This window comes from Scophthalmus maximus, chromosome 19, assembly GCF_022379125.1.
Source record: "Scophthalmus maximus strain ysfricsl-2021 chromosome 19, ASM2237912v1, whole genome shotgun sequence".
Classification (NCBI taxonomy): Eukaryota; Metazoa; Chordata; class Actinopteri; order Pleuronectiformes; family Scophthalmidae; genus Scophthalmus; species Scophthalmus maximus.
The window spans coordinates 4,214,090-4,236,685 of record NC_061533.1 but is presented as its reverse complement, the minus strand read 5'-3'; the positions used below and the strand labels follow the sequence as shown (position 1 = coordinate 4,236,685).

The window sequence follows — 22,596 nt, the reverse complement described above, 5'->3', positions numbered from 1 at the left end:
AATGTTTTGACAAAATCCACACGTGCTAAGTTGTTGTTTGCCCCCTGAGTTTGATTTCTGAGAGAACAGCTCATGAACGCAACACATTGCCGCAGCCAACTCTCAGAGCTCTGATGCCAAAGTATCACTGAAAGTGGCAGGAAGCGATTTGAATCCAATACATTTTCAATCGTGAAAATAAGCGAATGTTTCCTCACAGCCCGCTTGCTGTCGGTTCTGTGTGTGTGCGTGCCGGAGAAAAAAAAACAGTTTTTTTAAAGGCTCTGTGAATTGAAAACAACAACAAAAAATGGTGCGGCCTGCACCACACAACACTGTGTGTAGTTTGTAAACATCACTCTCCGACAGCCTATGAGACGTGCTCACGGACTCAGGGGTTTTGGCCTCGTGGTTAGCGCGTCCGTCCCCCGTACCCGGGGCTGCGGGTTCGAGCCCCGACCAGTGCAGTCAAAAAAATTTGCTTACTGCCCCTTTAATGTACGGCAAGGAAGAAATTGGTAGTGTAGTGTTTGGAATATTCATAGTAGACTCTATCATATATGTTCAAAATATTGCTGACATAAATTGCAGGATAGTTCACATTACTCGACACAAACGGCCAATACCAGAACCCACCTGTTATACAGTAGGGCTGCTCTCCTGTCCAGGCGCCATCCTCCCGACACGTGCGCCGTGTTGAACCGTACAGTGTGAAGCCTTCATCGCAGGAGAAGCTCAGCGTGTTCTCCTGTAGGTAACTTGTCCCGTTCTTCTTTCCATTCCTTGGAGTGGGGAGCCAGCCGCAAGACACCACTAGGGAACAATAACGCATTAATAATTGATAATTAATAATGAAACCATTTTTACTATCTTAAAATAGTAAACGCCTTCTTTTTTATGGCATTATATTACTGTGGAGTAAGCCAAAAAAAAGAAATATAAGTTATATTATATATATATTATGTAATTTGACTGCACCTGCATGTTGCATTTTCAGATAGAACAAGCTATAAATAGACATGTAATCAACCACCAATTATACTGTTGCCCTTTAAAGAACCCTCCAGTCATGTTGTAAAGTATATAAAAATAATTTGCTATGCCTAATATTTTGTTTAATATTGTTTACACCCAAAAAAACTTTTAAAAAACACTCTGAAATGGGACTGGAAACCATCCACTCTCTTTCTCTCACTGAGGAATTCTGAGACTATGAATATTCATGATACGCAACACAACACAGGCCCCGCCCACCACCGCTGCTCGCGCTATGTTGACCGGTGGAAGAATGTGGGCAACAAGATAGCTAGCAGCCATATCGGCGAGATTCAGCCATAAAACTTTCACGAACTGCTAACGTCCTCTCGTGGATGCTAACCACTAATGCTAACGCTAACGGTCTGCTGACACACCTGTCGTTGTCTCTTGGATGCTAATTGCAAATGCTAACGCTAACTGTCTGCTGACACACCCGTCATCTTCTGGTGAATGCCAACCGCAAATGCTAACGCTAACGTCTGCTGACACACCTGTCGTCCTCTGGTGGATGCTAACTGCTAATGCTACCGCTAACTGTCTGCTGACACACCTGTCGTCCTCTTGTGAATGCTAACTGCAAATGCTAACGCTAACTGTCTGCTGACACACCTGTCGTCCTCTCGTGAATGCTAACTGCTAATGCTGCACTGGAAGTTTCCAGGTTTCTTTGCCTCACATTTGCGTATTCGACAGCGATTGCTTTTCTGTATTTGTGACGTACCAAATCTAGCTTACCCAGGATTTCAAATTGCAAAGAAGTGACACAGACATCTCCTCCTCCAGGAGAGGAATGTGAAAACACCTCTATAGTGACAACATGTGCTCAGATACGAAGTCCCTATAGTCAATATCAGTCAATGTCATTAATCTTGTGTCACAGTACCTGGCTGCAGGGCGTCCATTAGCAACTGGAAGTTTTGGAAGGCCCTGAGTGTGGCGTTTCCCACTGCGAGGCTCCCTGTGGTCAAGGTGTCGTGTTTACAGAACGCCGCCCCTTCTCCGAAACACGTCGTCAACATGTCTGCCACCAGAGGGTCGTCGGGTGGCTCGGGGGGAGCAAAGGCTGGGCCGAGAGCAGGGTCATCCAAAAGGTTCCTTGGGTCGTATGTGAAAAGGGAGGCCTTCTCTGAAACATTCCCTGTGGGTGAAAAATAAGAGACGGCACCAGTTAAGTTCCTGCAGGCATTGTGTGTTTCTGGTTTAGAACAACAAATTACACGTTAAAGACTTGAATTTTAAAACCGAGAGAAACGAACACACACACGCCGCATGTGTTTCGTATCCGAGAGGTTCTGAGGAAAACCTTCAAGATATATAGAAGAAGGGCTAATTAGAGAGACGGGGAACTTTAATGGGATTTATGACCAAAGCAATGTGTGTTTGACCAATTACATGTTATTTTGAAAACACAAGCACATACTGTAACTCTAAAGCTGCTTTTAGACATCAACTCCGGAAAATGTCTTTCAAGCAGTTTACACAGGGTTCCTACACATTTCCTTTTCAACGTTCCAGACTTGAATTTGAATGTTTCCGACCATATTGGACATCCGAGTAGTACAAATAGCTAGATGTTTATTGAGTTAATATCATTAACTAAATGGATATTATAAGTTATTTCATATATTATTATATCAGTAAATGTTATTTTCTAAATAAATCATTGGAAAAATCCAACTGTTAACATGTTACATTCTGACCTGTGTATTCTCTGATGTTGCACTTCAGAGGATTGTTATCGAAATATTAACCCTAACCCAAGACTGATTCTCATATTAAAAGATTGATATTTTAACTCACTAACAACTCCCTAACAACATTACAATGTGACTAGCTATCACCAGGATCATCTAAACAATGCCCCGGTTGATAGGAACTGCTTTTCCCTGCGCCAGTCGTAGTCACCTGTGAACTACGGTTCTGTAGATACCGTAGTGGTAGTGGCAGGTACAGAGAATGCGTTGCTATGGCGAAAAATGATTCACTAGACTAGAGAGATTGAGACGCATCGTTAGTATTCAAACAATCTTTGGATCCACTGTCTGTTTAGACTTCAGTCTTTTCTTTTCTTCCATACTTATCCAGACCTGGAAATGACTAAAATCAAATTCCTTACTTTTCCATACATGCGTAGGAGACCCTGTCTGCAGACACCAATGCGCCCACTCACTCCCTGTGCATCTTACGGATATTTCCCTGCTGCATTCTCACATGCGCTCACTCGGGATATTTTCCCGAAATTTTTTGCTGGAGGGAAACAAAGGTGTCCGACAGCAGCGACAGAGATCAGTGCAGGACACACAAATAAATGAGTTCCTACGGGCTTAAATTCATTTCAATGAGTTGTTTTTTTTGCTGCAATTAGACCGAAGTGGATAATTTCAGTCAAAAGGCCCGAGCGCATGAAAAGTCAGCTCCTCGTAAGTCGCGCGGGATGAAATGTGCTGTAATTACAGCGGAGACATGATCTCGTGTGTATGCGGTCTGGCTCCGACTGTGCTACAGAGATGTGGTTTCACTTGCACCGCGTGGTCACAAACGACCCGCTGATATCTCCCTGTGACCCATTAGTGCTAACTCTGAACATGTGCCTTGTTTTTCTTTTCCCTGTGAACTCGACAAAACATCTGTCAAAGTTTTCAGCCCAACGTGGCTCGAATACGGAAATCTTTGCAAAGACACAACAACAATGGGTAATTTATTAGCAATATCCCAGAACCCGCTAATCAGATCATGTCCTTCTGAACATGCAACGTTGTGCTCGACCGCGACTCGTTCACACTCACAGCCCGTTGCAAAGATGAAGATTTCCTCCGGCGTGGCGCCGTCCGAGGAGACGCCCTCACCCCGTCGGGTCGACGGGTCGTCCGACGGGTCCGAGTTCATCGGGCCAAGGAGACCCCGGGTGTGGTGGGCGAACTCCGACGGCAGCAGGACGGTCACCGCCATGACTCCGTCGTGCAGGCGAGCCTCGACGGCCGCACCGGAGAGGAGCATCACCGTCACGCTCTGAGGACTGCGGACGAACACACAAACTCCTGCGAAAGAGGAGATTTGGTTGAAATGCTGAAGGACCACATTCTTTCATGTTAATAAAGATGATAAAAAAAAAACCACTGTGGCCACAACTTCACAACTCTCCTGGGACTAATACTGTAGATGGCAATTCTGTTAATGCTGCCCAGAATTAAGTTTAATGTGAAAGACACTGATTAGGAAACTCAGCAGATGATGTCAATCAATCAATCAATCTTTATTTGTATAGCCCATATTCACAAATCACAATTTGCCTCACAGGGCTTAAAGGAGACATATTTTGCTCATATCCAGGTTCATAATTCCTGCAGCATCTCTTTTCAGCCTCGGTCTAAAAACACTCGGTTTTAGCTCCTGTCTCTTTAAGGCCGTGAGATGGTGACATCACCATATTACAGACGACCTGTTTCAGGAGTGTCACCAGCAGTGTATTCAGGACATACTTTGGGCGTTTTTTAAACTTTGCAGACATTTCACATGCATAAAAAAACCTATAAACACACTACAGGAAATGAGTGAGGAAAAACTACCAAAAAAAAGGCTTTTAACAGGGGTAAAAAAGGCCAAAAGCGCAGGATCCTAAGACGGACACGAGTGCAATAGATGTTGCGTGTAACAGAGCACGTCAGCAAAATAAAATAAAAATATTTAAAACATTTATTAGTACAGCCAGTGTCTGTTCCCTCCAATAAACGCTGTAAAATAAAATAATCACTAACTTTGCCGTTCAAACATTTCTCCTCCTAATCTCCAAGAGCAGATGAAAAAAAAAACAATTGAGGAGGCCAAACACTGGCTTATTTCATTAATTTCCCGATCATGAAGATATAAAACTCCCATCAAGTGCAGAATAAACCCCAGTCGAGAGCGTCCGAAGCATCTCACCCTGCAGGTCCGTCCACCTCTGCTCGGTGAAAGGAAGGACCTTGTGGTTCCTCAGCACCTGAAGACCGCCGCCTGCCGCCAGGCGCACCTCGATGACATCGGAGCTCTCCTCCTTCACGGCCACTGACGACAGCCATGTGGCTCTGGCGAAGGTACCTTGGTGGTGAACACACATCGAGGTTGTTTTAATCGATGCAGCATAGATGTAAATAGATGCAGTAAGTATTCTGAGGTCAGGGAGGGTTGTTTTTTTTTCATCGCAGCTCGAGTCTCCGCAGAATCAAATGTCCAGATGTTTGACTTCGCTGATCTAATGAGGAGGAAAAAATATAAACGACATTTGGCTCCACATCTGTATTCACTTGGCTGTTGTGCAATGGCTTGGAGGAACTTCTAAAAAAAAAATTAAAATTAAAATAACAAAGACGCTGACATCTGTTATTCTTCACTGCGTCTGATTCCTGAGAGAGGCTGAGCGAAAACAGGAGGGACCCAGGGAAGGAGGCCGTCATTGTTCCAGCGGCCACGTTTCACTCTTGCACTAGGACCTCAGGATCAATACTGTGTGCCTGAGCAAACTCTTCAGGGCAGGCAGTCAATCAGTCAATCAGTCAATCGTGTGACTGACAGGAAGAAGTCAAACCATGAAAAGGAGTTCTGAAGCCAGTTTCATCCCAAACACAGCTGATTGATGCCATGGTGCCATGGGGATGAAAGAGAGAGAGAGGAGGCCGACGACGAGGGGATTCACGTCGAGTGTGTGTGTGTGTGTGTGTGTGTGCGTGTGTGTGTGCGTGTGTGTGCGTGTGTGTGGGGCCTCACCGTTCTTCAGTTTCACCCGCTCTGCTCGGGCCTGAACGCTCAGCTCTCTGTGCGGCGAGGGGGACACGAGGTGGTACTCCCCTTGGCCGTTGAAAGTGTAGCCGAGGCCGTCGAACGTCATGAAATGCGGGTCCCCGAAGACGGCGCCTGTGAGCCAGTAAGAAGACGTCAGATACATGCTCACCATGAGGATGAGATCACCCGAGTACAGTAACTAATGAACCAGGAAGCTGACATCAGAAAAACAAAGATACGATTAAATAAACCCTGTAACATCTTCTAAGAATGTTCTGTCTGATAGTTTCAATATATTTGCAAAACAGTCTTTTAGTACATTTTAATTTGACTTGACTTGAGATTGTTCTCACCGGCTTTTGGGGGCCGGTAGTTGCGACAACCGCTGGAGGGTCGACGGCGGAAGTAGACGTGGCAGTGGTCGGACCAGAGGCAGCAGAAGTAGAAGCTGGCGACATTGTGGAGCCAGTGGGAGTAGCCCGGCAGCCGAGGCGGCTCCCCGTATGGAGGCGAGCCCCAGTCGTGAGGCCGGTCTGGGGTGCTGCCGCCGATCGAGTCTCCCGTCAGCACCAGAGCCCCGGTGCCGTCGTAGCAACACTGCTGCCCTGAGCCCTGCGTACTGGAAATATAATATATATATATATTTTAAATCACTTCATAAAGGAAGAAAAAAGGGTGAAAGTTGGTCTTTGCTCTGGTCACTCCTACCTGGCCTGAAGTGCTCTGACGCAGTGGACGCTGCCTGGGTGATACGTGCACACGCTGCCCGTCTCAACGTCACAACTATAATCAGCCTGAAACAACACAGACGCACAAATATCAAGTCGATTCAACCACTCCTCATTATCCATCGACGATTATTATCAAACAATTTTTCCAGCTTCTTAGATGTGAGGATTTGTGTCATGGTTTTACATGATAATCAGTGATATATATATATATATATATATATATATATATATATATATATATATTTGGGTTTGGGGATTTTTTTCCCCGTTAGTTTTTGACATTCCTAGACGAAACAATGAATCAATTGATTGTGACAATAAACAGCAGTAAATTAAATCATCCAAACCCCCCTAACCACAAGGAAACATAAAAATCAAATCAATACGAATTTAGGGAACAAGCTTTGTAATAAATCAAAGATCGTAGCAATGTTAAAGCGACTTTTGTAAAGTTCTGTATTGCCAAATTCTATAGAATTATCTTTATTTAAGGCAGCACGTAATGATTATTTTCATCATCAATGAATCTTTGCATCAACAATCACTGTGAGTGCCTTTGTGTACTTGCTAAAACTCAGACTAACAGGATAGAGACCAAGCACTTATTTTTTATTAACCTTCTTTATTGTCCTTTTTTTCTGATGTAATTTCACGTAGCAGCCTCTCACTCCCGTTACACTCGGGACAATATTCGCTGATGATCCTTCTCCACAGTCATTAATATGAATTGAATTGTTGAGTACAGTGCCACTGTTGGCCTGCTGAAAAGCCGTAGTTCGACAAGCTGATTAAATTCTTTTTCAACAATCAAACATCAACCAATTACGTGTCAGACAGTTTTATAATTACGACAAACAAAAAGCTGTACAAGCAGCTATTGCTTGTTCCTGAACGCAAGCAAATCACAGAGTTTTCAGTTCCGAGACAAATTCAGTCAACTCTGGGTATGTTTGCACTGAGCTAAGTGTGTGTATAGTGATTGGAGAAAAAAAAATCTGTCATCAATGAAGCTCCTGATAATACTTGATACCATAAATTTGAATCAAGTTGAGCTGAAAGCTGATCACCTGATCCGCCGACATAAATTTGTGCAAATGAATGCGATCCGATATGCACTTTGTTGTCAACTGCACACATGAGGAAGTGGAATGGCATCTCAGACAGAGATAAAACTCAGGGTTTGTTTGGGTTACCTTGGTAACTGACTCTGAGTTAAAAGACTCAGGAGAAGGAAACTCAAGCCTTTCACATTACAGCTACTACTAGGACTTAATATTTGACTATAACAAAAACTAAAAATTGAAATAATAACGGTGGTGCGTGTACTCACATGGAACCTGCCTGTGTCGGCTCGGGCCTGTGCCAGAGTGCAAGGGCAGTCGATGAGTTCATGGAGGAAGCTCGGCTGATTCTCTTCCAGGACGTCCCACTGCAGACACTTGTTCTTGGCCCAGGCAGCGGAGTCGTCTCTGAACGTCTGCCCTAAGTGCCACGCGAGGACATGACCACTACTCCAGAGAGCCTGTACGTCCCTGTGTGTAAAAAGATTATAATAATTACCATTCAAAGTTACTTTAAATTTACATTTTCTAATTTATGCACATAAAGGAAAAAGTAGTACTAACAATTAATTGGATGATTGTTAAATAAAAAAATAATTTATATTTCAGTCTAAATAATGTTAAATAATAATGGAAAAAATTACCAAAAGTATAAACCCAAAATATACAATTTGCATATATGCAGAACTGAAAAAGCAAAAAAATAAACTACAAAATATTTCAGAGCTGAATCCTCCAAATGTTCCTCCATTTTTTGCTCTTTGATTGTGGTTTATTGTTTATCAATTTATCATTCTGTTGATTAATCTTCAGTCAATCATCTAATTGTTTAGTCGATGAACGGTGTCAGCTGTCTGTGGTGTGATCAACACTGCCAATACTGAACTCTGGAATCTACGTGTCAAACTTTACATACATTCCAGGCTTATTACTTATTATATTTGTGTTGGTTATCAACTCCATGAAGCATTTTCATGTATTTTTTAGGTTTTACAGTGGGCAGATATAAAAATATGATTGAATCACCTCTCCACTTTATAAGAAAACAGCACTGACTTTCTGAAACTTCATAGATATAAACTAAATATACTTTCAAATCCTTTCCTAGCTGTAAATGTAGTCTGTGGTCTGTTTTTCCTAGGACCGTGCCAAGTCACGTTTGTCAGATATGGACAGATCACAGACTGTTTAAAAAATATGGACGACATGGAAGCTCCACCAAAGTGAAACAACTCAATCGCCCCCTGGTGGCTGGCTGCGGTACATGACATACAGCCCACCTCCTCCATGTCAGTGGATGGGACGTGGACCAAATTAAAAAGGTCAAAGGACACTTCAAATAATGTTTGAGTGATAAGTAAAGACAGATTCTGGCTCCAAATAACGTCACCAGTATTTTAGCTTCATTTTTTTTTTTTTTTTTACAGTGGGAGGAAGTGTAGACGTGTTGTCCATCTTTATATACAGTCCTTGGATAGGTTTAAGCGTTATATGTAGAAGACGGCTGATATGTTTTTTGGATACCTCGCTCCATCTGACTGAGAGCTGGCAGTTATGCGGATATTCCCGAGCACCCAGTCAGAGTGGTCCTTCGAGCTCTCGGGCACGAAGCTGAAGGCCCCGCTGTTGACCACGTTCCTGTCGAGAGAGTACAGGTAGCTGAGCTCAGCACGCGGAGAGGACGGCCCGTTCATCCCTGCCTCTGTGCTGCTGCTTCTGCTGCTGAACTCCCTGTAGCCCCACAACTCTACGTTGACCTTATCCGCTGCAATCAAAGAGCCGTTCCACGTCATCTTCAGCCGCCCTGCCACGTTTGGTGTGCCGTAGTTCTGCCACCGCGTCGCGTTCACCAGGGTGACTTGGAAAGCAGGGTCCGCTTCACTGGGGTGGACTGACAGGAGAAAGAAGAAGACGCAAACACAATAAGTCAAATTCAGAGGTGGAACATCCTCATTTTCATATTTCAGCACACTTACCTGACAGGTATTCTCCAGATCGGTCAAACTGAATCCCGTCAGTTGAGATCTCAAACTGTATCCAACCGGTCTCATACAGTAAAGGAGAGATGCAGTGGGGACGGCCGTCAGCGTCGATATAACCTTCGAGTACGACCTCACTTTTGAACCTGCAACATGAGACAGACTAATTTGAATTTATTATTAGCTCTTTTGTCGGCCACGGAACACTTTTTTTCTTCACACCATTAATCTATAAATAATCTGCTGTGTTGGATTATGTACACCTGTACCTAATAAAGTGGGCAGTGAGTGTATTTCCCCACATTGCGGACCTGTAACAGAAATAATAACCCCATGATGAGTGTGTGTATGCAACGACCATTGTGCGTTCGTGTGCATAACCTGCAGAGAAGGCGCCCACTGGGATGGAGGAGCAGGCCGAGGATCCTGAGAGCTCTCCCGCCAAGCATGGAGCTGGAGTGAGGCTTCAGCTGAAGACAGGCCCGGGTGTAGTCTGCACAGCAGCTCAGCAAAGACACACAGGTCGCACGGCAGGAGCATCCGTCCTGTACGACTCCACACTTTCCCCTGCATGTTTGACCTTGTACAGAACAGACAGATAAATACAGACAGATAGTGAGAGATAGATAGGTAGATAGATAGACAGACAGTTAGTTAGATAGATAGACAGACAGACAGACAGACAGACAGACAGATAGATAGATAGACAGACAGACAGACAGTTAGACAGACAGAGAGACAGATAGAAAGACAGAGAGACAGACAGACAGATAGATAGATAGACAGACAGACAGTTAGACAGACAGACAGACAGAGAGACAGATAGACAGTTAGACAGACAGAGAGACAGAGAGACAGATAGACAGACAGAGAGACAGACAGAAAGATAGATAGACAGATAGATAGACAGACAGATAGATAGACAGACAGTTAGACAGACAGACAGATAGATAGATAGACAGACAGTTAGATAGATAGGTAGATAGACAGACAGACAGACAGTTAGTTAGTTAGACAGACAGACAGACAGACAGACAGACAGATAGATAGATAGACAGACAGACAGTTAGACAGACAGAGAGACAGAGAGACAGATAGACAGACAGAGAGACAGACAGAAAGATAGATAGGTAGATAGATAGACAGACAGACATATAGATAGACAGACAGTTAGACAGACCAAGAGACGGAGAGACAGACAGAGAGACAGACAGAGAGACAGATAGATAGACAGATAGATAGACAGACAGTTAGACAGACCAAGAGACGGAGAGACAGATAGACAGACAGAGAAACAGACAGAAAGATAGATAGATAGACAGACAGACAGACAGACAGAGAGACAGACAGATAGGCATCACATAAAACACAACGTAGGTAGTAGAAAAAAATGAAAAGAATAAAATGGATTAATAGACTGATAGATACATTTCTTTTGATCTTGAAGGACATTTAATTATTCATGAAAAAAGCTGCCTGATGCTCTGAAAATCATCAAGCATCAGATTTTAGTTTTTAAAAAGCGTCTTACCCGTTGTTGTCTCAGACGAGCACAACAGAATAATCCCACAGAGAAGAGAAACGGTCGCTCTCAAGTTTGCTCTCATGTTTTTCTTGACACAACCGGAATGGACGGAGACCCACACCAGCACCACTTCCCTCCCCTGGAACTTTAACTTTGGAGCTGTTACCCTTTCACAAAGGTCATTTAAACATCAAACCAAACTAGCTTAAAGATTCCCCAGTGTCAAGTCATTCAAGTTACAAATTAACAGACGTCAATTGTTAACGTTTGGTGGTGTGTTTAAAAACAACAACAACATTATTCTTCTGTCATACTGATAAGTAGAGTATATCTTTAACAATACGCAGGTTATCATGCTTATGAGTTATATTTTTTTGAGTGATATCAACGAAGAGTTGTGACGTCGACGTTTAAAGCGCCTGTGGCTTTAATTTTGGCGGTGAAATAATAAACTCTCACGAGATTGTAGGAGAACGTGAGATTGTCTATTCGGCGCATGCGCACTTCATGTAGCTAGCTTTAACATCTGGCCAAGAATGAATTGACGAGCTAAAGTAAATCTATATTATGACCTATTCAAATAAATATCTTTCATTCTGTCTAGTCTGGATATCATCTCCGCCAAGTTCAACGCGACGAGAACCGTAATGGACGAATATCGGGGGTAGAAATAAACATACGTTATCCTTAGTGAGCTAGCAAGCTAACAAGCTAACAAGCTAGCTGACGTTAGCTCCGGGGCTAACACACGCACACAGCTGTTGGCTCTCAGGTGGTCGTACTCACGGGGGGAGATGTATTTACTCTACACCATCATCGCGTCTTTGGTTTCTTTTTTCATTCTGAAGTGCATGAAGAAGAGGAGGTACTGCACCGACCTGAAGAGACTTGATGGCAAAACAGTTCTGATCACAGGTAAATAATGAGCACGTCTCTTCCTTGTTTCCTCTTCATCCCAGGAGCTAACCTAAGTTTGCGAGTGGAGATGAGTGTGGTTTCAACAGCTGTTTAAAAAAAAAGAAGCTGTACACCAAACAGCCTGATGCTTTACATAACAATTTATATCAAATTATTAAAGGTGTGTCACTCTTCGCGTTATTTGGCCTCACATGCATTAACAAACACATGTTTCTATGTCTCTTTTCTTTTTTTTCCTGTCCACTGCAGGTGGGAATTCCGGCGTTGGCAAGGAGGCAGCGGTTGCCCTGGCGATGAGGGGCGCCCGTGTCATCATCGCCTGCAGGGACCCGGACAGGGCGGAGAAGGCCGTGAGGGAGATCAAGTCCAGGAGTCACAGTCTCAACGTCCTCCACATGGAGCTGGACCTGGCCAACCTGCGCTCCGTTCGGGAATTCTGCAAGAGCTTCCTCCAGAGGGAGAAGCGGCTGGACGTCCTGGTCAACAATGCGGGTGAGGGGCGGTCGAAGAACACGTCAAACAATACCACCGAAGGAATAAAGAACAGAATAGAAGGCCTTTATTGTCATTGTACCATTAAAACACGTACAACGGATTTCGGAGTGCTACTCGCCGTAAGGTGCCACTTGTTAAAAACACATTCTCCACACGATTCATTCGTACATACAAGCAGAGGAAATGTGTTCCTTCGACTCCATAGTCTAGAAGTTTGGTTCGCAAGGTGTTAACAATGCTTAACAAGTTGTAGGGAGTTTTTCCTCTTGTTTGAATCAAGTAGGGCTGCAACTATCTATTAATCTGCCGATTACTCTCTCGATTAAGCGATTAGTTGTTTTGTCCATAAAATGCCGAAAAATGAAGCTTAGTTTTGTCAATACACAAAAGTTATTTAGTTTACTGTCATACAGGAGCAAGGAAACCAGAAAAGGCCAGTTTAGTGGCCTTTGACATTAAATAACCTCAAGATTTAAGATTAAATGATGATTATGATTGAACGCGTGTTGCTGTTTTTTAACTTTTAACATACGTAACCATCGACACCGTACATTTCTGATTACGACGATATTTAACAAAACAAAAGGATAAGCCTGTTGTTGGTTGGACACTTTATTATCATTGTTCTGACCTTTTTCTCCTCCCCCCTCCGCTGTGCTCCGTCAGCCATGCCCAGTGTCCTCGACTGGACGGACGACGGCTTCAGCATGTGCTTCGGCGTCAACCACCTGGGCCACTTCCTGCTCACCAATCTGCTCCTGTCCCGCCTGAAGGAGTGCGCCCCCAGCCGCGTGCTCACCCTCACGTGCTCCACCTACAAGTACCAGAAGCTGGACTTCCAGGACCTCAACTACAACCTGCTGCCCTTCTTCACCTACTGCCGCAGCAAGCTGGCCAACATCTACTTCAGCCAGGAGCTGGCCCGCGTCGCGGAGGGCAAAGATGTGACCACCTACGCTGTGCACCCTGGTAGGAGAACTAACGAGACTTGTAAATTAAAATCTCAGTCTCTCAGTAAGACATTTGAAAAAAGACATCATCTTTCAAAGTGGGAAAGTATGAAAAGCAATTTTTATAATTATATTCTGACATTTCAGGTTTCGTCCAAAGCGACTGGACGTGCCACTACTCCTTCCTGTTCCGGATGCTGACGCAGGTGATCATGTGGATGTTCTTCGTGCCGTGCGAGGTCGGAGCGCAGACGGTCGTCTACTGCGCCGTGTCGGACGAGGCGGCCAAACACAGCGGGGGCTACTTCGTGGACTGCCGGCCCTCCACCCTGCGACCGTTCGCCCGAGACGCCGGCGTCGCCAAGAAATTGTGGGAGGCCAGTGAGAGACTGGTGAAACTGGTTTGATGGTAGACGCCGGGGAGACTGGTGCTTTGTGTTTTATTTATTTAAAATGTCATATTTATTCATATTATTTTTTTGTTATTTATAATGCAGATGCAAAGGTTTATTGTTCCCTTTAGGTGCTCGGGTATTTTAAGATGTAATTATATTGTGGATTATCCGTTTTTCTATGCACAAATAAAAAGGTTTACAGAGTTTTGATTTTTTTCCTTCATACACTCGGGTGATTATTTCCGAAAAACCTGTTATACACAAAAAGTATGAAATTCACGGTTTATCCTGGGAATTGAAAAGCAGCGACACAATCACAGCCAGCGGGGTTTTTTCCCACTAAAAAGTAAATCATTGTTTTCTAATTAATGATTATCATCTGATTTCAGCTTCTTAAATGTGAATATGCTCTGCTTTCTTTGCTCCTCTGTGACAGTAAACTGAATATCTTTGTGTGTGTGTGTGTGTGTGCGGACAAAACAAAACATCTTATGACAATTTCATGGACCAGACAGCTGATCGATTAATCGAGAAAATAATCGACAGATTTATCGATAGTGCAAATAATCGTTAGTCGCATGTCCTACTGGAGTTCTGTTGTCTCAGTATACCTACAACCAGCTATGACCCTGGCATGTACTTTTACATCATGTCTTTGTGCAATAACACGGCAGTTAACATGCAATGTAACTCATAATAACTAATATATTTTTTTATAATACCACTGTATAGTGGCGTGTGTCTCTCCACAGCCCAACAAGCATAGTCTGTTGCTGCTGGGATGTCTTGGAAATTTCAATGTCTTTTCTAAAATGAAGTGCAGGGTCAATGTGACAGATAAAAGTGTGTTAAACGAGTCTCCTGGTCCAAATGAAACTCTCCAGGCGCATTCACTTCGCACATGGCGGCGCGTTTTTTCTCTCTCTCTCTCTCTCGTCTCTCTCTCATATTTGCCCCTATTTGGAGATAAGGCACCGTGCAGGACGGGAGGTGTGTTCGATCGCGTCGCTCGTTCCTCTCTTTGTCCACCAGGGCGCGGCAGAGAGACGCTCTCCCAACCCAAATCAAACGGTCTGGTCAAGTTGGAGGAATTTCGCAGCACAGTACGAGACGATTTGTGATTAGTATAATGTGTTTGCCTTCAAAATAAAGTGCAAGTTTGTCGCTTTAAAAAAAAAAGTATGAAATAAAAAATAATCCCTGTCAACTGTATATATATAAATATGTGTGTGTGTATTTGTGGTCTTGCTCATGGGTGTAGCGGTGTGGAGGGGACAGACTACCCAGGGCCCAAGGGCGGGACTCAGTGGGACTGGGAGTTAAGCTACTTCCATTTCTCCTCCAAACTACCGTTTAATGACATCGCTGATCACCATCTCCATGAGGTAACACATGAACTATGCACACAACCCCACTTCACAATCACTGAACCATCCCTTTAATATGACACACTGTAGCTTTAACCATAGTTTTTTTGGGGGGGTTTTGTGTTCAGGAAGCCCAGGGGACTCTTTTTAAATTTTTAAATCTTTTTTTTATTGAACAAAGATCATATACAGAATATTTGTTATCAAGATCTTAATAATAAACCTTACAAAATGTTCAAGGCACATAAAGATACGTTAAACAAGGGTCAAAAAATAACAAATAAATAAAACCACAGTAAAGTACTTGTGTGTGGGTTCCGGGTTGTGGTGGGGTGAATAATACCACCCGGAACCGCTGGGGGGCGCGACGACGTTTGTCTGTTGCCTCTTTAATATATATATATATATATATATATATATATATATATATTTTTTTTTAAAAAAAAGAAGAAGACGAAGAAGAAGACGAAGAAGAAGAAGAAGAAAAAGCGGGGTTTTATTGCGGAAGTCGTTGCCGGAAGTGGCTTCCCCTCTGCTCCGGTGGCTTGTTAACGGGTCGGCCGAGCGCGGTAGCTGTCAGATAGTGGAGAGAGAGAGAGAGAGAGAGAGAGAGAGAGAGAGAGAGAGAGAGAGACGGAGAGAGAGAGAGAGAGAGAGAGAAGGAGGAGGACACTCGCCGACCCACCCATCCTGGTCGCTTCGTCCGTCCACATCGAACCCCTCCCGTCACTCCGAGCGCCTGCTTGTGGGCATTTCACCGCTCCAACGGCCGTCCAGCTGCGGGGCGGAGCTGCACTTTTGAAACGAACAAACAAAAAGCCCTCATTTGTTTTTCGCTTGTTTCTCTCTCTTCTTTTTCCTCCTCTGCGAGCTGAGTGAATAAGGAGAAGAAGACCCAGACATGGCCACTACAACCTGTACGCGATTCACAGACGAGTACCAGCTGTACGAGGAGCTGGGCAAGTGAGTATCAGCTGTTGTTGTTGTTGTTGTTGTTGTTGTTGTTGTGTGTGTGTGTGTGTGTGTGTGTGTGTGTGTGTGTGTGGAAGGCTGGTTTCCAGAAGGCAGTGCAGAGCCGAGGCTAGCTGTGTGTGTGTGTGTGTGTGTGTGTGCGCGCGCGTGCGTGTGTGTGTGTGTGTGTTGCTTTTTCGGGATGACAGCTCTCAAAATACGCTGCTCTCTCTCTCTCTCTCTCTCTCTCTCTCTCTCTCTCTCTCGCTGTCTCTCACTGTCTCTCTCTCGTCATGTTTATTACAGTTATTGAAATATTATGCCATATGCATTTACGGCATATGACATAATAAGACAAACTGTACTTTACCCCCCCCCACACACACCTTTATTTTGAAATTCCCCCCAAAAAAAGTTTATTGGATTATTATTTTGTTTACTTTAGAAGTATATGGCAGCTCTGACTTTTTGTTTTTGCTGTAAAAAAAAAAGATGAACATCTCTCCAGCGCAAAATTAATATATCAATAAGACCATGTGCTTTCCGCCCCCCACGATCATCAATTTCTTCAATTTATGAGTGAAACAATATTCAAGCAGATAGGTCAATTTCCCTGTGGTGTAAACATCTAACCAATGCTCTTATAGTAGGGATCAGTCTTCTACCAGTCTCTTGTTATCGCCCTCATGCTCGTTAGAGAGGAATAATTCATATCCTCAGGTAGGGAGAATGTGCTTGAATATTTGAAGTCTTGTGTGCGGTGTGATCTGATTCATTGATTGTCTCCTGCAAAGCTGGAAAACAAAGATCTGCTCGAACACCCCCCCTCTCCTCTCTATTCTCTCTCATTTAAAGTTATGAATTCATGCCATCTGCATCAACACAAATATAGTTTTAGCAGCTGAACTGCATGTGACGACTCTCGTTCCCTGCTCATGTGGCTCTTTTGCTGCGTTGTGGTGGCAGATCACACGAGATAAAGACATTCCGCTCTGGCGACCAGGCAACTCCAGTCCGACTCCCGTTCATGAAGCCATATCAGCAGCACATGCTCACAGTGACTTCAATAGACACCACCAGAGCCCGACCGATATTGATTTTTGGGGGCCGATGCTGATATCGATATAATGGAGTACAACATTCCCGATACTGATACACTGGCCGATATGTATATTTTTATATATATATATTAGAGCTGCAGCAGTTAGTCGATAAGTAATCGATTACTAAATTATTCACCAACTATTTTGATAATAATGGTCAAAATTTCTTTGATTTCAGCTTCTTAAATGGGAATATTTTCTGGTTTCTTTGCTCCTCTGTGACAGTGAACTTAATATCTTTGCTACTGTGGACAAAACAAAACATCATATTGTAGTTTGGGAAACACGATCGACATTTTTCACTATTTTATGACATTTTATGGACCAAACAACTAGTCGATTACTCGAGAAATAAAAATGAATCGATGATGTAAATAATTGTTAGTTGCAGGCCTAATGTATATACATGAATATTTATATATTATGATTAAGATGTTGTTATCAAACCTTTATGACAAAGAAATGTAATTGAGGCTTGAGTTTTAACCATAAACTTGATCATAAATGACTATAAATTTAAAATATAACCAAATGAATAGACCTTGAATTAAGAAAATAAACCTTTATTTTACATAAAATGTAAAACAAAAATGCACATTTAAAGGGCTCATATCAGTTGCCCAATAATATCGGTCCGGCCCTGAACATCGGCCGATACCGACATGTCTGTGAAGGGCTAATATCGGCCAATATTATTGGCCAAACCGATATATCGGTCGGGCTCTAGAAACCACAACCGTATCCTTCGTAATTTAAAAGGAAACACACAAATATATATATATATATTAATACCGGCATCCGCCCCCAAAATTCCATATCGGTCCGGCTCTAATTTCACAATCATTGTGTTTGTAATTATGCCACCAAAAAGTAATGTGCCGTAGGACATAGGAAAAAAATGCATTTGATTGTTCGTCTTTTCTGTTATTCTTGATAAACGAACAAAAGACACGAAAGACAAAATGAGTTCATAAATTCCACTTAAAAAGTACATTTTGAGCCTCACATAAAAAGTGCAGCATATTTATAGCGATCGCAGAAAAGAGATACAAATGAATACACAGGTCAGTCGGATCCACTAATTCTCCTCAATGCAACCTCATCGTCATTCCGTACGTAGAACAGGAGCAGAGGAGTAAAACTGCGTCGACTGAGAAATCACTCCTCATCAGGGGCACGTTGTATACACTGCTGCTGCAGAATGTCATGCGTCATGCTGCTGTCGTTTGATTATCATGCATATTTATTTATGATCGCTTGATTGGCCCCCCACCGTTCAGCCGTTCACCAACGAGGAGGAGTCAAACGTGTTCTGGAGAACAGAGCAACAGCACGAGTTGTATTTATTTCTGGGCTCCATTCAAGGTTGGCACAAATTTAGGAACTTTGAGTGTGTAAAAAAAAAGTGCTGTTGTTGTTTTGTTTATGGAAATATATGGTAATCGTGTAAATGTTTGATTGACAAACCAAACACTTAAATAAATTAAAGACTTGACTTTTTAACAACACAGTGGTGAAGTTTGCCCAAAAGTTCCTCACTCGCATATTCACATCAAACGGCAGGTTATGAAGAGTCAAACGTCAGGGTTTTTGTCATAGGATCAGCGGCCGATATTAGCCTTTCGCAGACACGTCGGTATCGGCCGATATTTTAAGAAGCCCGACCGATATTATTGGCCAACTGATTTGAGCCTTTAAATGTGCATTTATGTTTTTACATTTTATGTAAAAATGAATGTTTGTTATAACTTCTATGTATTTGGTTTGTAATTGACGTATATAAATTCATTGTTATTTCTGATAAAGTTCGTGGTTAAACTAATATGTCAAGCCTCAATTACACGTCTTTGTCACAAAGGTTTGATAATGACACTTTAGGAATCATTGACCGATTTGGGAAAAAAAAGTATGCGCGTGTTGGTGCCTTCAACCCGTCTTGTGTATATTACTCCCAGAATACCGGAAAAAAAAAATTGCTTGATTTATTATCAAGTTAAAACTCTCAATAGAAAACCTTTAGTAAGTATGTAAATGGAGAGGGCTAGTAAAAACAAATAAAATTTGATATTAATAAATATATCAAAAAGGATATAAATCGCCCCCTGCTGGCTGGCTTCAATGCCGGTCTTAAACCCCGCCTCCTCCGCAGATGGGACCAAAGTAATAAGTCAAAGGTTTCTATCACTTGAGATGTTTCTTATCCGGCTGATGTATGTTCAAATGTTGTGTTTTTCAATTTTTTTCCAATAAACAATCCAGGCTCCTGTTTAAATCTCCCCACATCCACTTGCTGGCTGCCGAAAGCAGACTTTGATTCATGACTTGTTAACCGGTTTTAACTGTGTATGTGTGTTAAAAGCATATTTAGCCCCAATGACATAGACTCTCACCTCGGGGGAGTGTGAACTGTCCAGGCACAGCTGTGGAGTTCGGTGTCAGGGACACAGGCGTTTTTGTTTGTGTGCATGCGTGGCCGCTGTCGCCCACGCACCACCGGGTTTTTTTTGCGTTTGGTTCGTATTTCGAGGTCGACACACCAACCGGAGCATGGCCGACCTCTGAGATGAGACATTTCGGCTCAAGGCGGGAAAAAGCTGAGGCTTTATTACGCCTCGTTGTTCTGGGGAATGGGTGGCGTGGTTGTTCCTTCAATGCCGGCACAGACCCGACTCGATGTCTGTGTAAAAATGTCGAGCCACAGTGGCAGGACAAACAAACACACACACACACACACACACACACACACACACACACACGCTGTGAACGATGCTCGTATCTAAAATCTCTGCAGCATCGTTTGGTTCAGTGTGAAAGAGTAAACGTCTGACTGTGGATCTCTGTATAAAAGAGGGGCCTCGAGTCTGAGGTCAGCCGGCCTCTCAACTTTTCACCTTTGACCCCTAAACCTCGTCGGCCGTCTGTAAAAGTCTTGGTTGCGAAGGCAGACCGGTGGCTCCAGTCGACCTTTCACCGTCAACGCTGGCGATGAGACCTTTGGTGGCAGATTTATCTAAAACGCTGTGGGGCCACTGTCAGAGCGGGACATAATTTCGCCGTCGTGACGTTTGTCTGCTGCCGATTTTGGAGATAGATATTAGGGCTGCAACTAATCGATTATTTTCACTATTAATTAATCTGTCGATTAGTTTCTCGATTAATTGATTAGTTGTTGGTCCATAAAATGGTGAAAAATGAGGATCGCGTTTCCCAAACCCCAAGACGATGTTTTGTTCTGTCCGCACACCAAAGATATTTAGTTCACTGTGGCAGAGGAGCAAAGAAACCAGAAAATATTCACACTTAAGAAGCTGAAATCAGAGAATTTTGACCTATTTGCCCATAAAAACTACTTTAACCGATTAATCGATTATCAAAATTGTTGGCGATTAATTTAGTAGTCGATTACTAATCGATTAATCTCTTAACTGTTGCAGCTTTAATAGATATTGATATTTTTTTGTGCTAAAAAAGTTGCAATAAAACCAATAAAACAAAGTGCACAAATGAAAAAAATAAATACAACTAGATGAAATGTATTAAAAGACGGTGACAAATGAAAGACTCGTGCCAGAGGACCCGAGTGGCCCGTGGATGCATCTCAGAATCTCGTAGAGCTCGAAGGTCAATACAAATTTTTTTAACGTTAATATGTTGAAATTGTGACCAAATAATCCAGAATTTCACAATTTTATCAAAAATTTAAATGATGATTTGTGGAGTCAGATTCCAGCGTCGTCACACGCTAAGTTTTATTGGAAGTGGCAGGTGAGACCTCATGCTTTGTTCTCAGGTTTTTTTTTTCACACTTACTCTGGGTTAGTGTTTTTTTGTGCGAGCCCATTAGAGCGATCTCGCTCACGCGCCCAACACGCGTGTGCATGTTTATAAAATCTGCTGACCGTGCATGCGGAACCTCCTGGGAGCCTATTAAGCAGACAGGATCCCGGCAGCGCCGTCTTTTAAATAAAGCTACAGTTACTGTTGAAACGTGAGAAAGTGCCACATGGCTTATTCTGCGCTCGGACCTGGGGGCAAAAAATGCTGCCTGTGCAGAAAATGTTCCTCGGCAAATATTTTTCGCCAGCCCGTTGTCGTGATGCTGATGATAAGTTTCCCCCTTAAACAGTGATGAATACCTTCATTAGCGAAGCAGCTGAAGCCCAGAGTGAGTGTGTGAGTGTGTGAGTGTGTGTGTGTGTGTGTGTGTGTGTGTCACACAGAGTCGTCCACTTACAGAGTTGTGTGGAAGCTCAACAAATGTCCTTTCTTTCTGTGTTTTTTTTTTTTCAGGGGAGCCTTTTCAGTGGTGCGCAGGTGTGTTAAGCTGTGCACAGGACAGGAGTATGCCGCCAAAATAATCAACACCAAAAAGTTATCTGCAAGAGGTAATAAGTGAGTTTTTTTTTCCCATGGTTCCTCTGTCCCAGCGGTCACCGCTCCACCTACCGTGTAGACGGTTATATAAGTGATATGTCTAACAGCACTCAGATGGTGCTGCGTAGGACAAAAAGGTTTGTTTTATCACACGGGGGGGGGGGGGTCTTGTGTATGAGAAATAAGCAGGACAAAACGGAACAAGCTCGTGGCAGAAATTTTAAAAAGTCAAAATGCAGTTGCACTGTGACGACGGGCCATCAAACTACAATACTAAACGTGGGCTTTTTTCTTCTTCTTTTTTTAGAATACCAGGGTTTCACACCGCTGCATTTCTGAGTTACACTCATCGTCGTGATTGATTCCCATTTTCAAATGGGGACACATGGGTGACACGGGGCGGACAGCAGGGCAGTAGGCAGCAGTGATGCCTTCCCCGGGTAGAGTGAGCAATAGTTAACGACTGAAACTGGCCAAATCAGCAAAAGATTCATAGAAAAAAAATGACTAAAAAGATTAAAAGAATAAAGCTTATGGAGTTTCACATGGCGGTTTCATAGTTAGACCTGCGTCAGACACTGCAGATGAGCGAAAGGAAATAGTATTTACTGAAAAAAAAACCTCATAAGAAACAATTTTGAGAATTATTTGTTTTAAAAAGTATTTTTTCTAAAGCATAAGTGTGTTTTGGGGGTTTTGACGATGTGATATTTGGTTCTAATTGTCATTCTTTTCTTTAACTTTCTTTTGTTGTCGTCATTATATAGACATTATAAAAGTGATGGATAACGAAAAAAGGTGGAGGGTGAAAATAGTTGTTGACTAAAGAAAGATGGTGGAAGTGATTTTTTTTAATGAATCATTTTTTTTAGTTCATACGGTTTGAGTCAATACAATGAACTGTTTAATTTCTCCCACATTTAATTCGATATATTACATTATATTGTATTGTAAAAGCATATTGAGTTCTTT

At 42.9% G+C, this 22,596-nt stretch overlaps 3 protein-coding genes across 55 annotated transcripts in view; 2 read left to right on the top strand and 1 right to left on the bottom strand.

The window, feature by feature from the left end:
* susd2 (sushi domain containing 2) overlaps nucleotides 1-11,233 on the bottom strand; it is a 30,937-nt gene extending 19,704 nt beyond the window's left edge. For 3 of the 4 annotated variants that reach the window (XR_004794568.2, XM_035640144.2, XM_035640145.2), the window contains exons 1-12: nucleotides 11,078-11,233; nucleotides 9,928-10,126; nucleotides 9,544-9,692; nucleotides 9,092-9,458; nucleotides 7,837-8,038; nucleotides 6,484-6,569; nucleotides 6,129-6,394; nucleotides 5,761-5,907; nucleotides 4,939-5,094; nucleotides 3,804-4,055; nucleotides 1,901-2,155; nucleotides 616-792 (exon numbers count right to left, since the gene is read on the bottom strand). Coding sequence is in view for 3 of the 4 variants with exons in the window: in XM_035640144.2 (XP_035496037.2) it covers nucleotides 616-792; nucleotides 1,901-2,155; nucleotides 3,804-4,055; nucleotides 4,939-5,094; nucleotides 5,761-5,907; nucleotides 6,129-6,394; nucleotides 6,484-6,569; nucleotides 7,837-8,038; nucleotides 9,092-9,458; nucleotides 9,544-9,692; nucleotides 9,928-10,126; nucleotides 11,078-11,153 (2,332 nt within the window). In the remaining variant the exon portion in view is untranslated. Of the gene's footprint in view, nucleotides 1-615; nucleotides 793-1,900; nucleotides 2,156-3,803; nucleotides 4,056-4,938; nucleotides 5,095-5,760; nucleotides 5,908-6,128; nucleotides 6,395-6,483; nucleotides 6,570-7,836; nucleotides 8,039-9,091; nucleotides 9,459-9,543; nucleotides 9,693-9,815; nucleotides 10,127-11,077 lie in introns of those variants that run through there. The other variant, XM_035640146.2, reaches the window with a different exon arrangement.
* A 320-nt stretch (nucleotides 11,234-11,553) lies between these two features.
* Nucleotides 11,554-14,033, top strand: si:dkey-174n20.1 (uncharacterized protein LOC796174 homolog). 2 transcript variants are annotated; one of them, XM_035640149.2, is made up of 5 exons: nucleotides 11,554-11,735; nucleotides 11,920-11,986; nucleotides 12,239-12,481; nucleotides 13,151-13,453; nucleotides 13,582-14,033. In XM_035640149.2, exons 2-5 carry the CDS (start codon nucleotides 11,923-11,925, stop codon nucleotides 13,839-13,841), a joined length of 870 nt encoding a protein of 289 aa, XP_035496042.1. In that variant the 5' UTR covers nucleotides 11,554-11,735; nucleotides 11,920-11,922; the 3' UTR covers nucleotides 13,842-14,033. The 2 variants fall into 2 exon arrangements, with proteins under 2 accessions (XP_035496042.1, XP_035496041.1); XM_035640148.2 differs by having other exon boundaries at nucleotides 11,554-11,986.
* Nucleotides 14,034-15,743: 1,710 nt separating this feature from the next.
* camk2b1 (calcium/calmodulin-dependent protein kinase (CaM kinase) II beta 1) overlaps nucleotides 15,744-22,596 on the top strand; it is a 59,476-nt gene continuing 52,623 nt past the window's right edge. For 9 of the 49 annotated variants that reach the window (XM_035639258.2, XM_035639271.2, XM_035639264.2 and 6 more), the window contains exons 1-2: nucleotides 15,746-16,159; nucleotides 21,541-21,635. In XM_035639258.2, the coding sequence (XP_035495151.2) occupies nucleotides 16,098-16,159; nucleotides 21,541-21,635 (157 nt within the window). In that variant the 5' untranslated portion in view covers nucleotides 15,746-16,097. Of the gene's footprint in view, nucleotides 16,160-21,540; nucleotides 21,636-22,596 lie in introns of all 49 variants that reach the window. The other 40 variants (XM_035639261.2, XM_035639252.2, XM_047328960.1 and 37 more) reach the window with 12 other exon arrangements.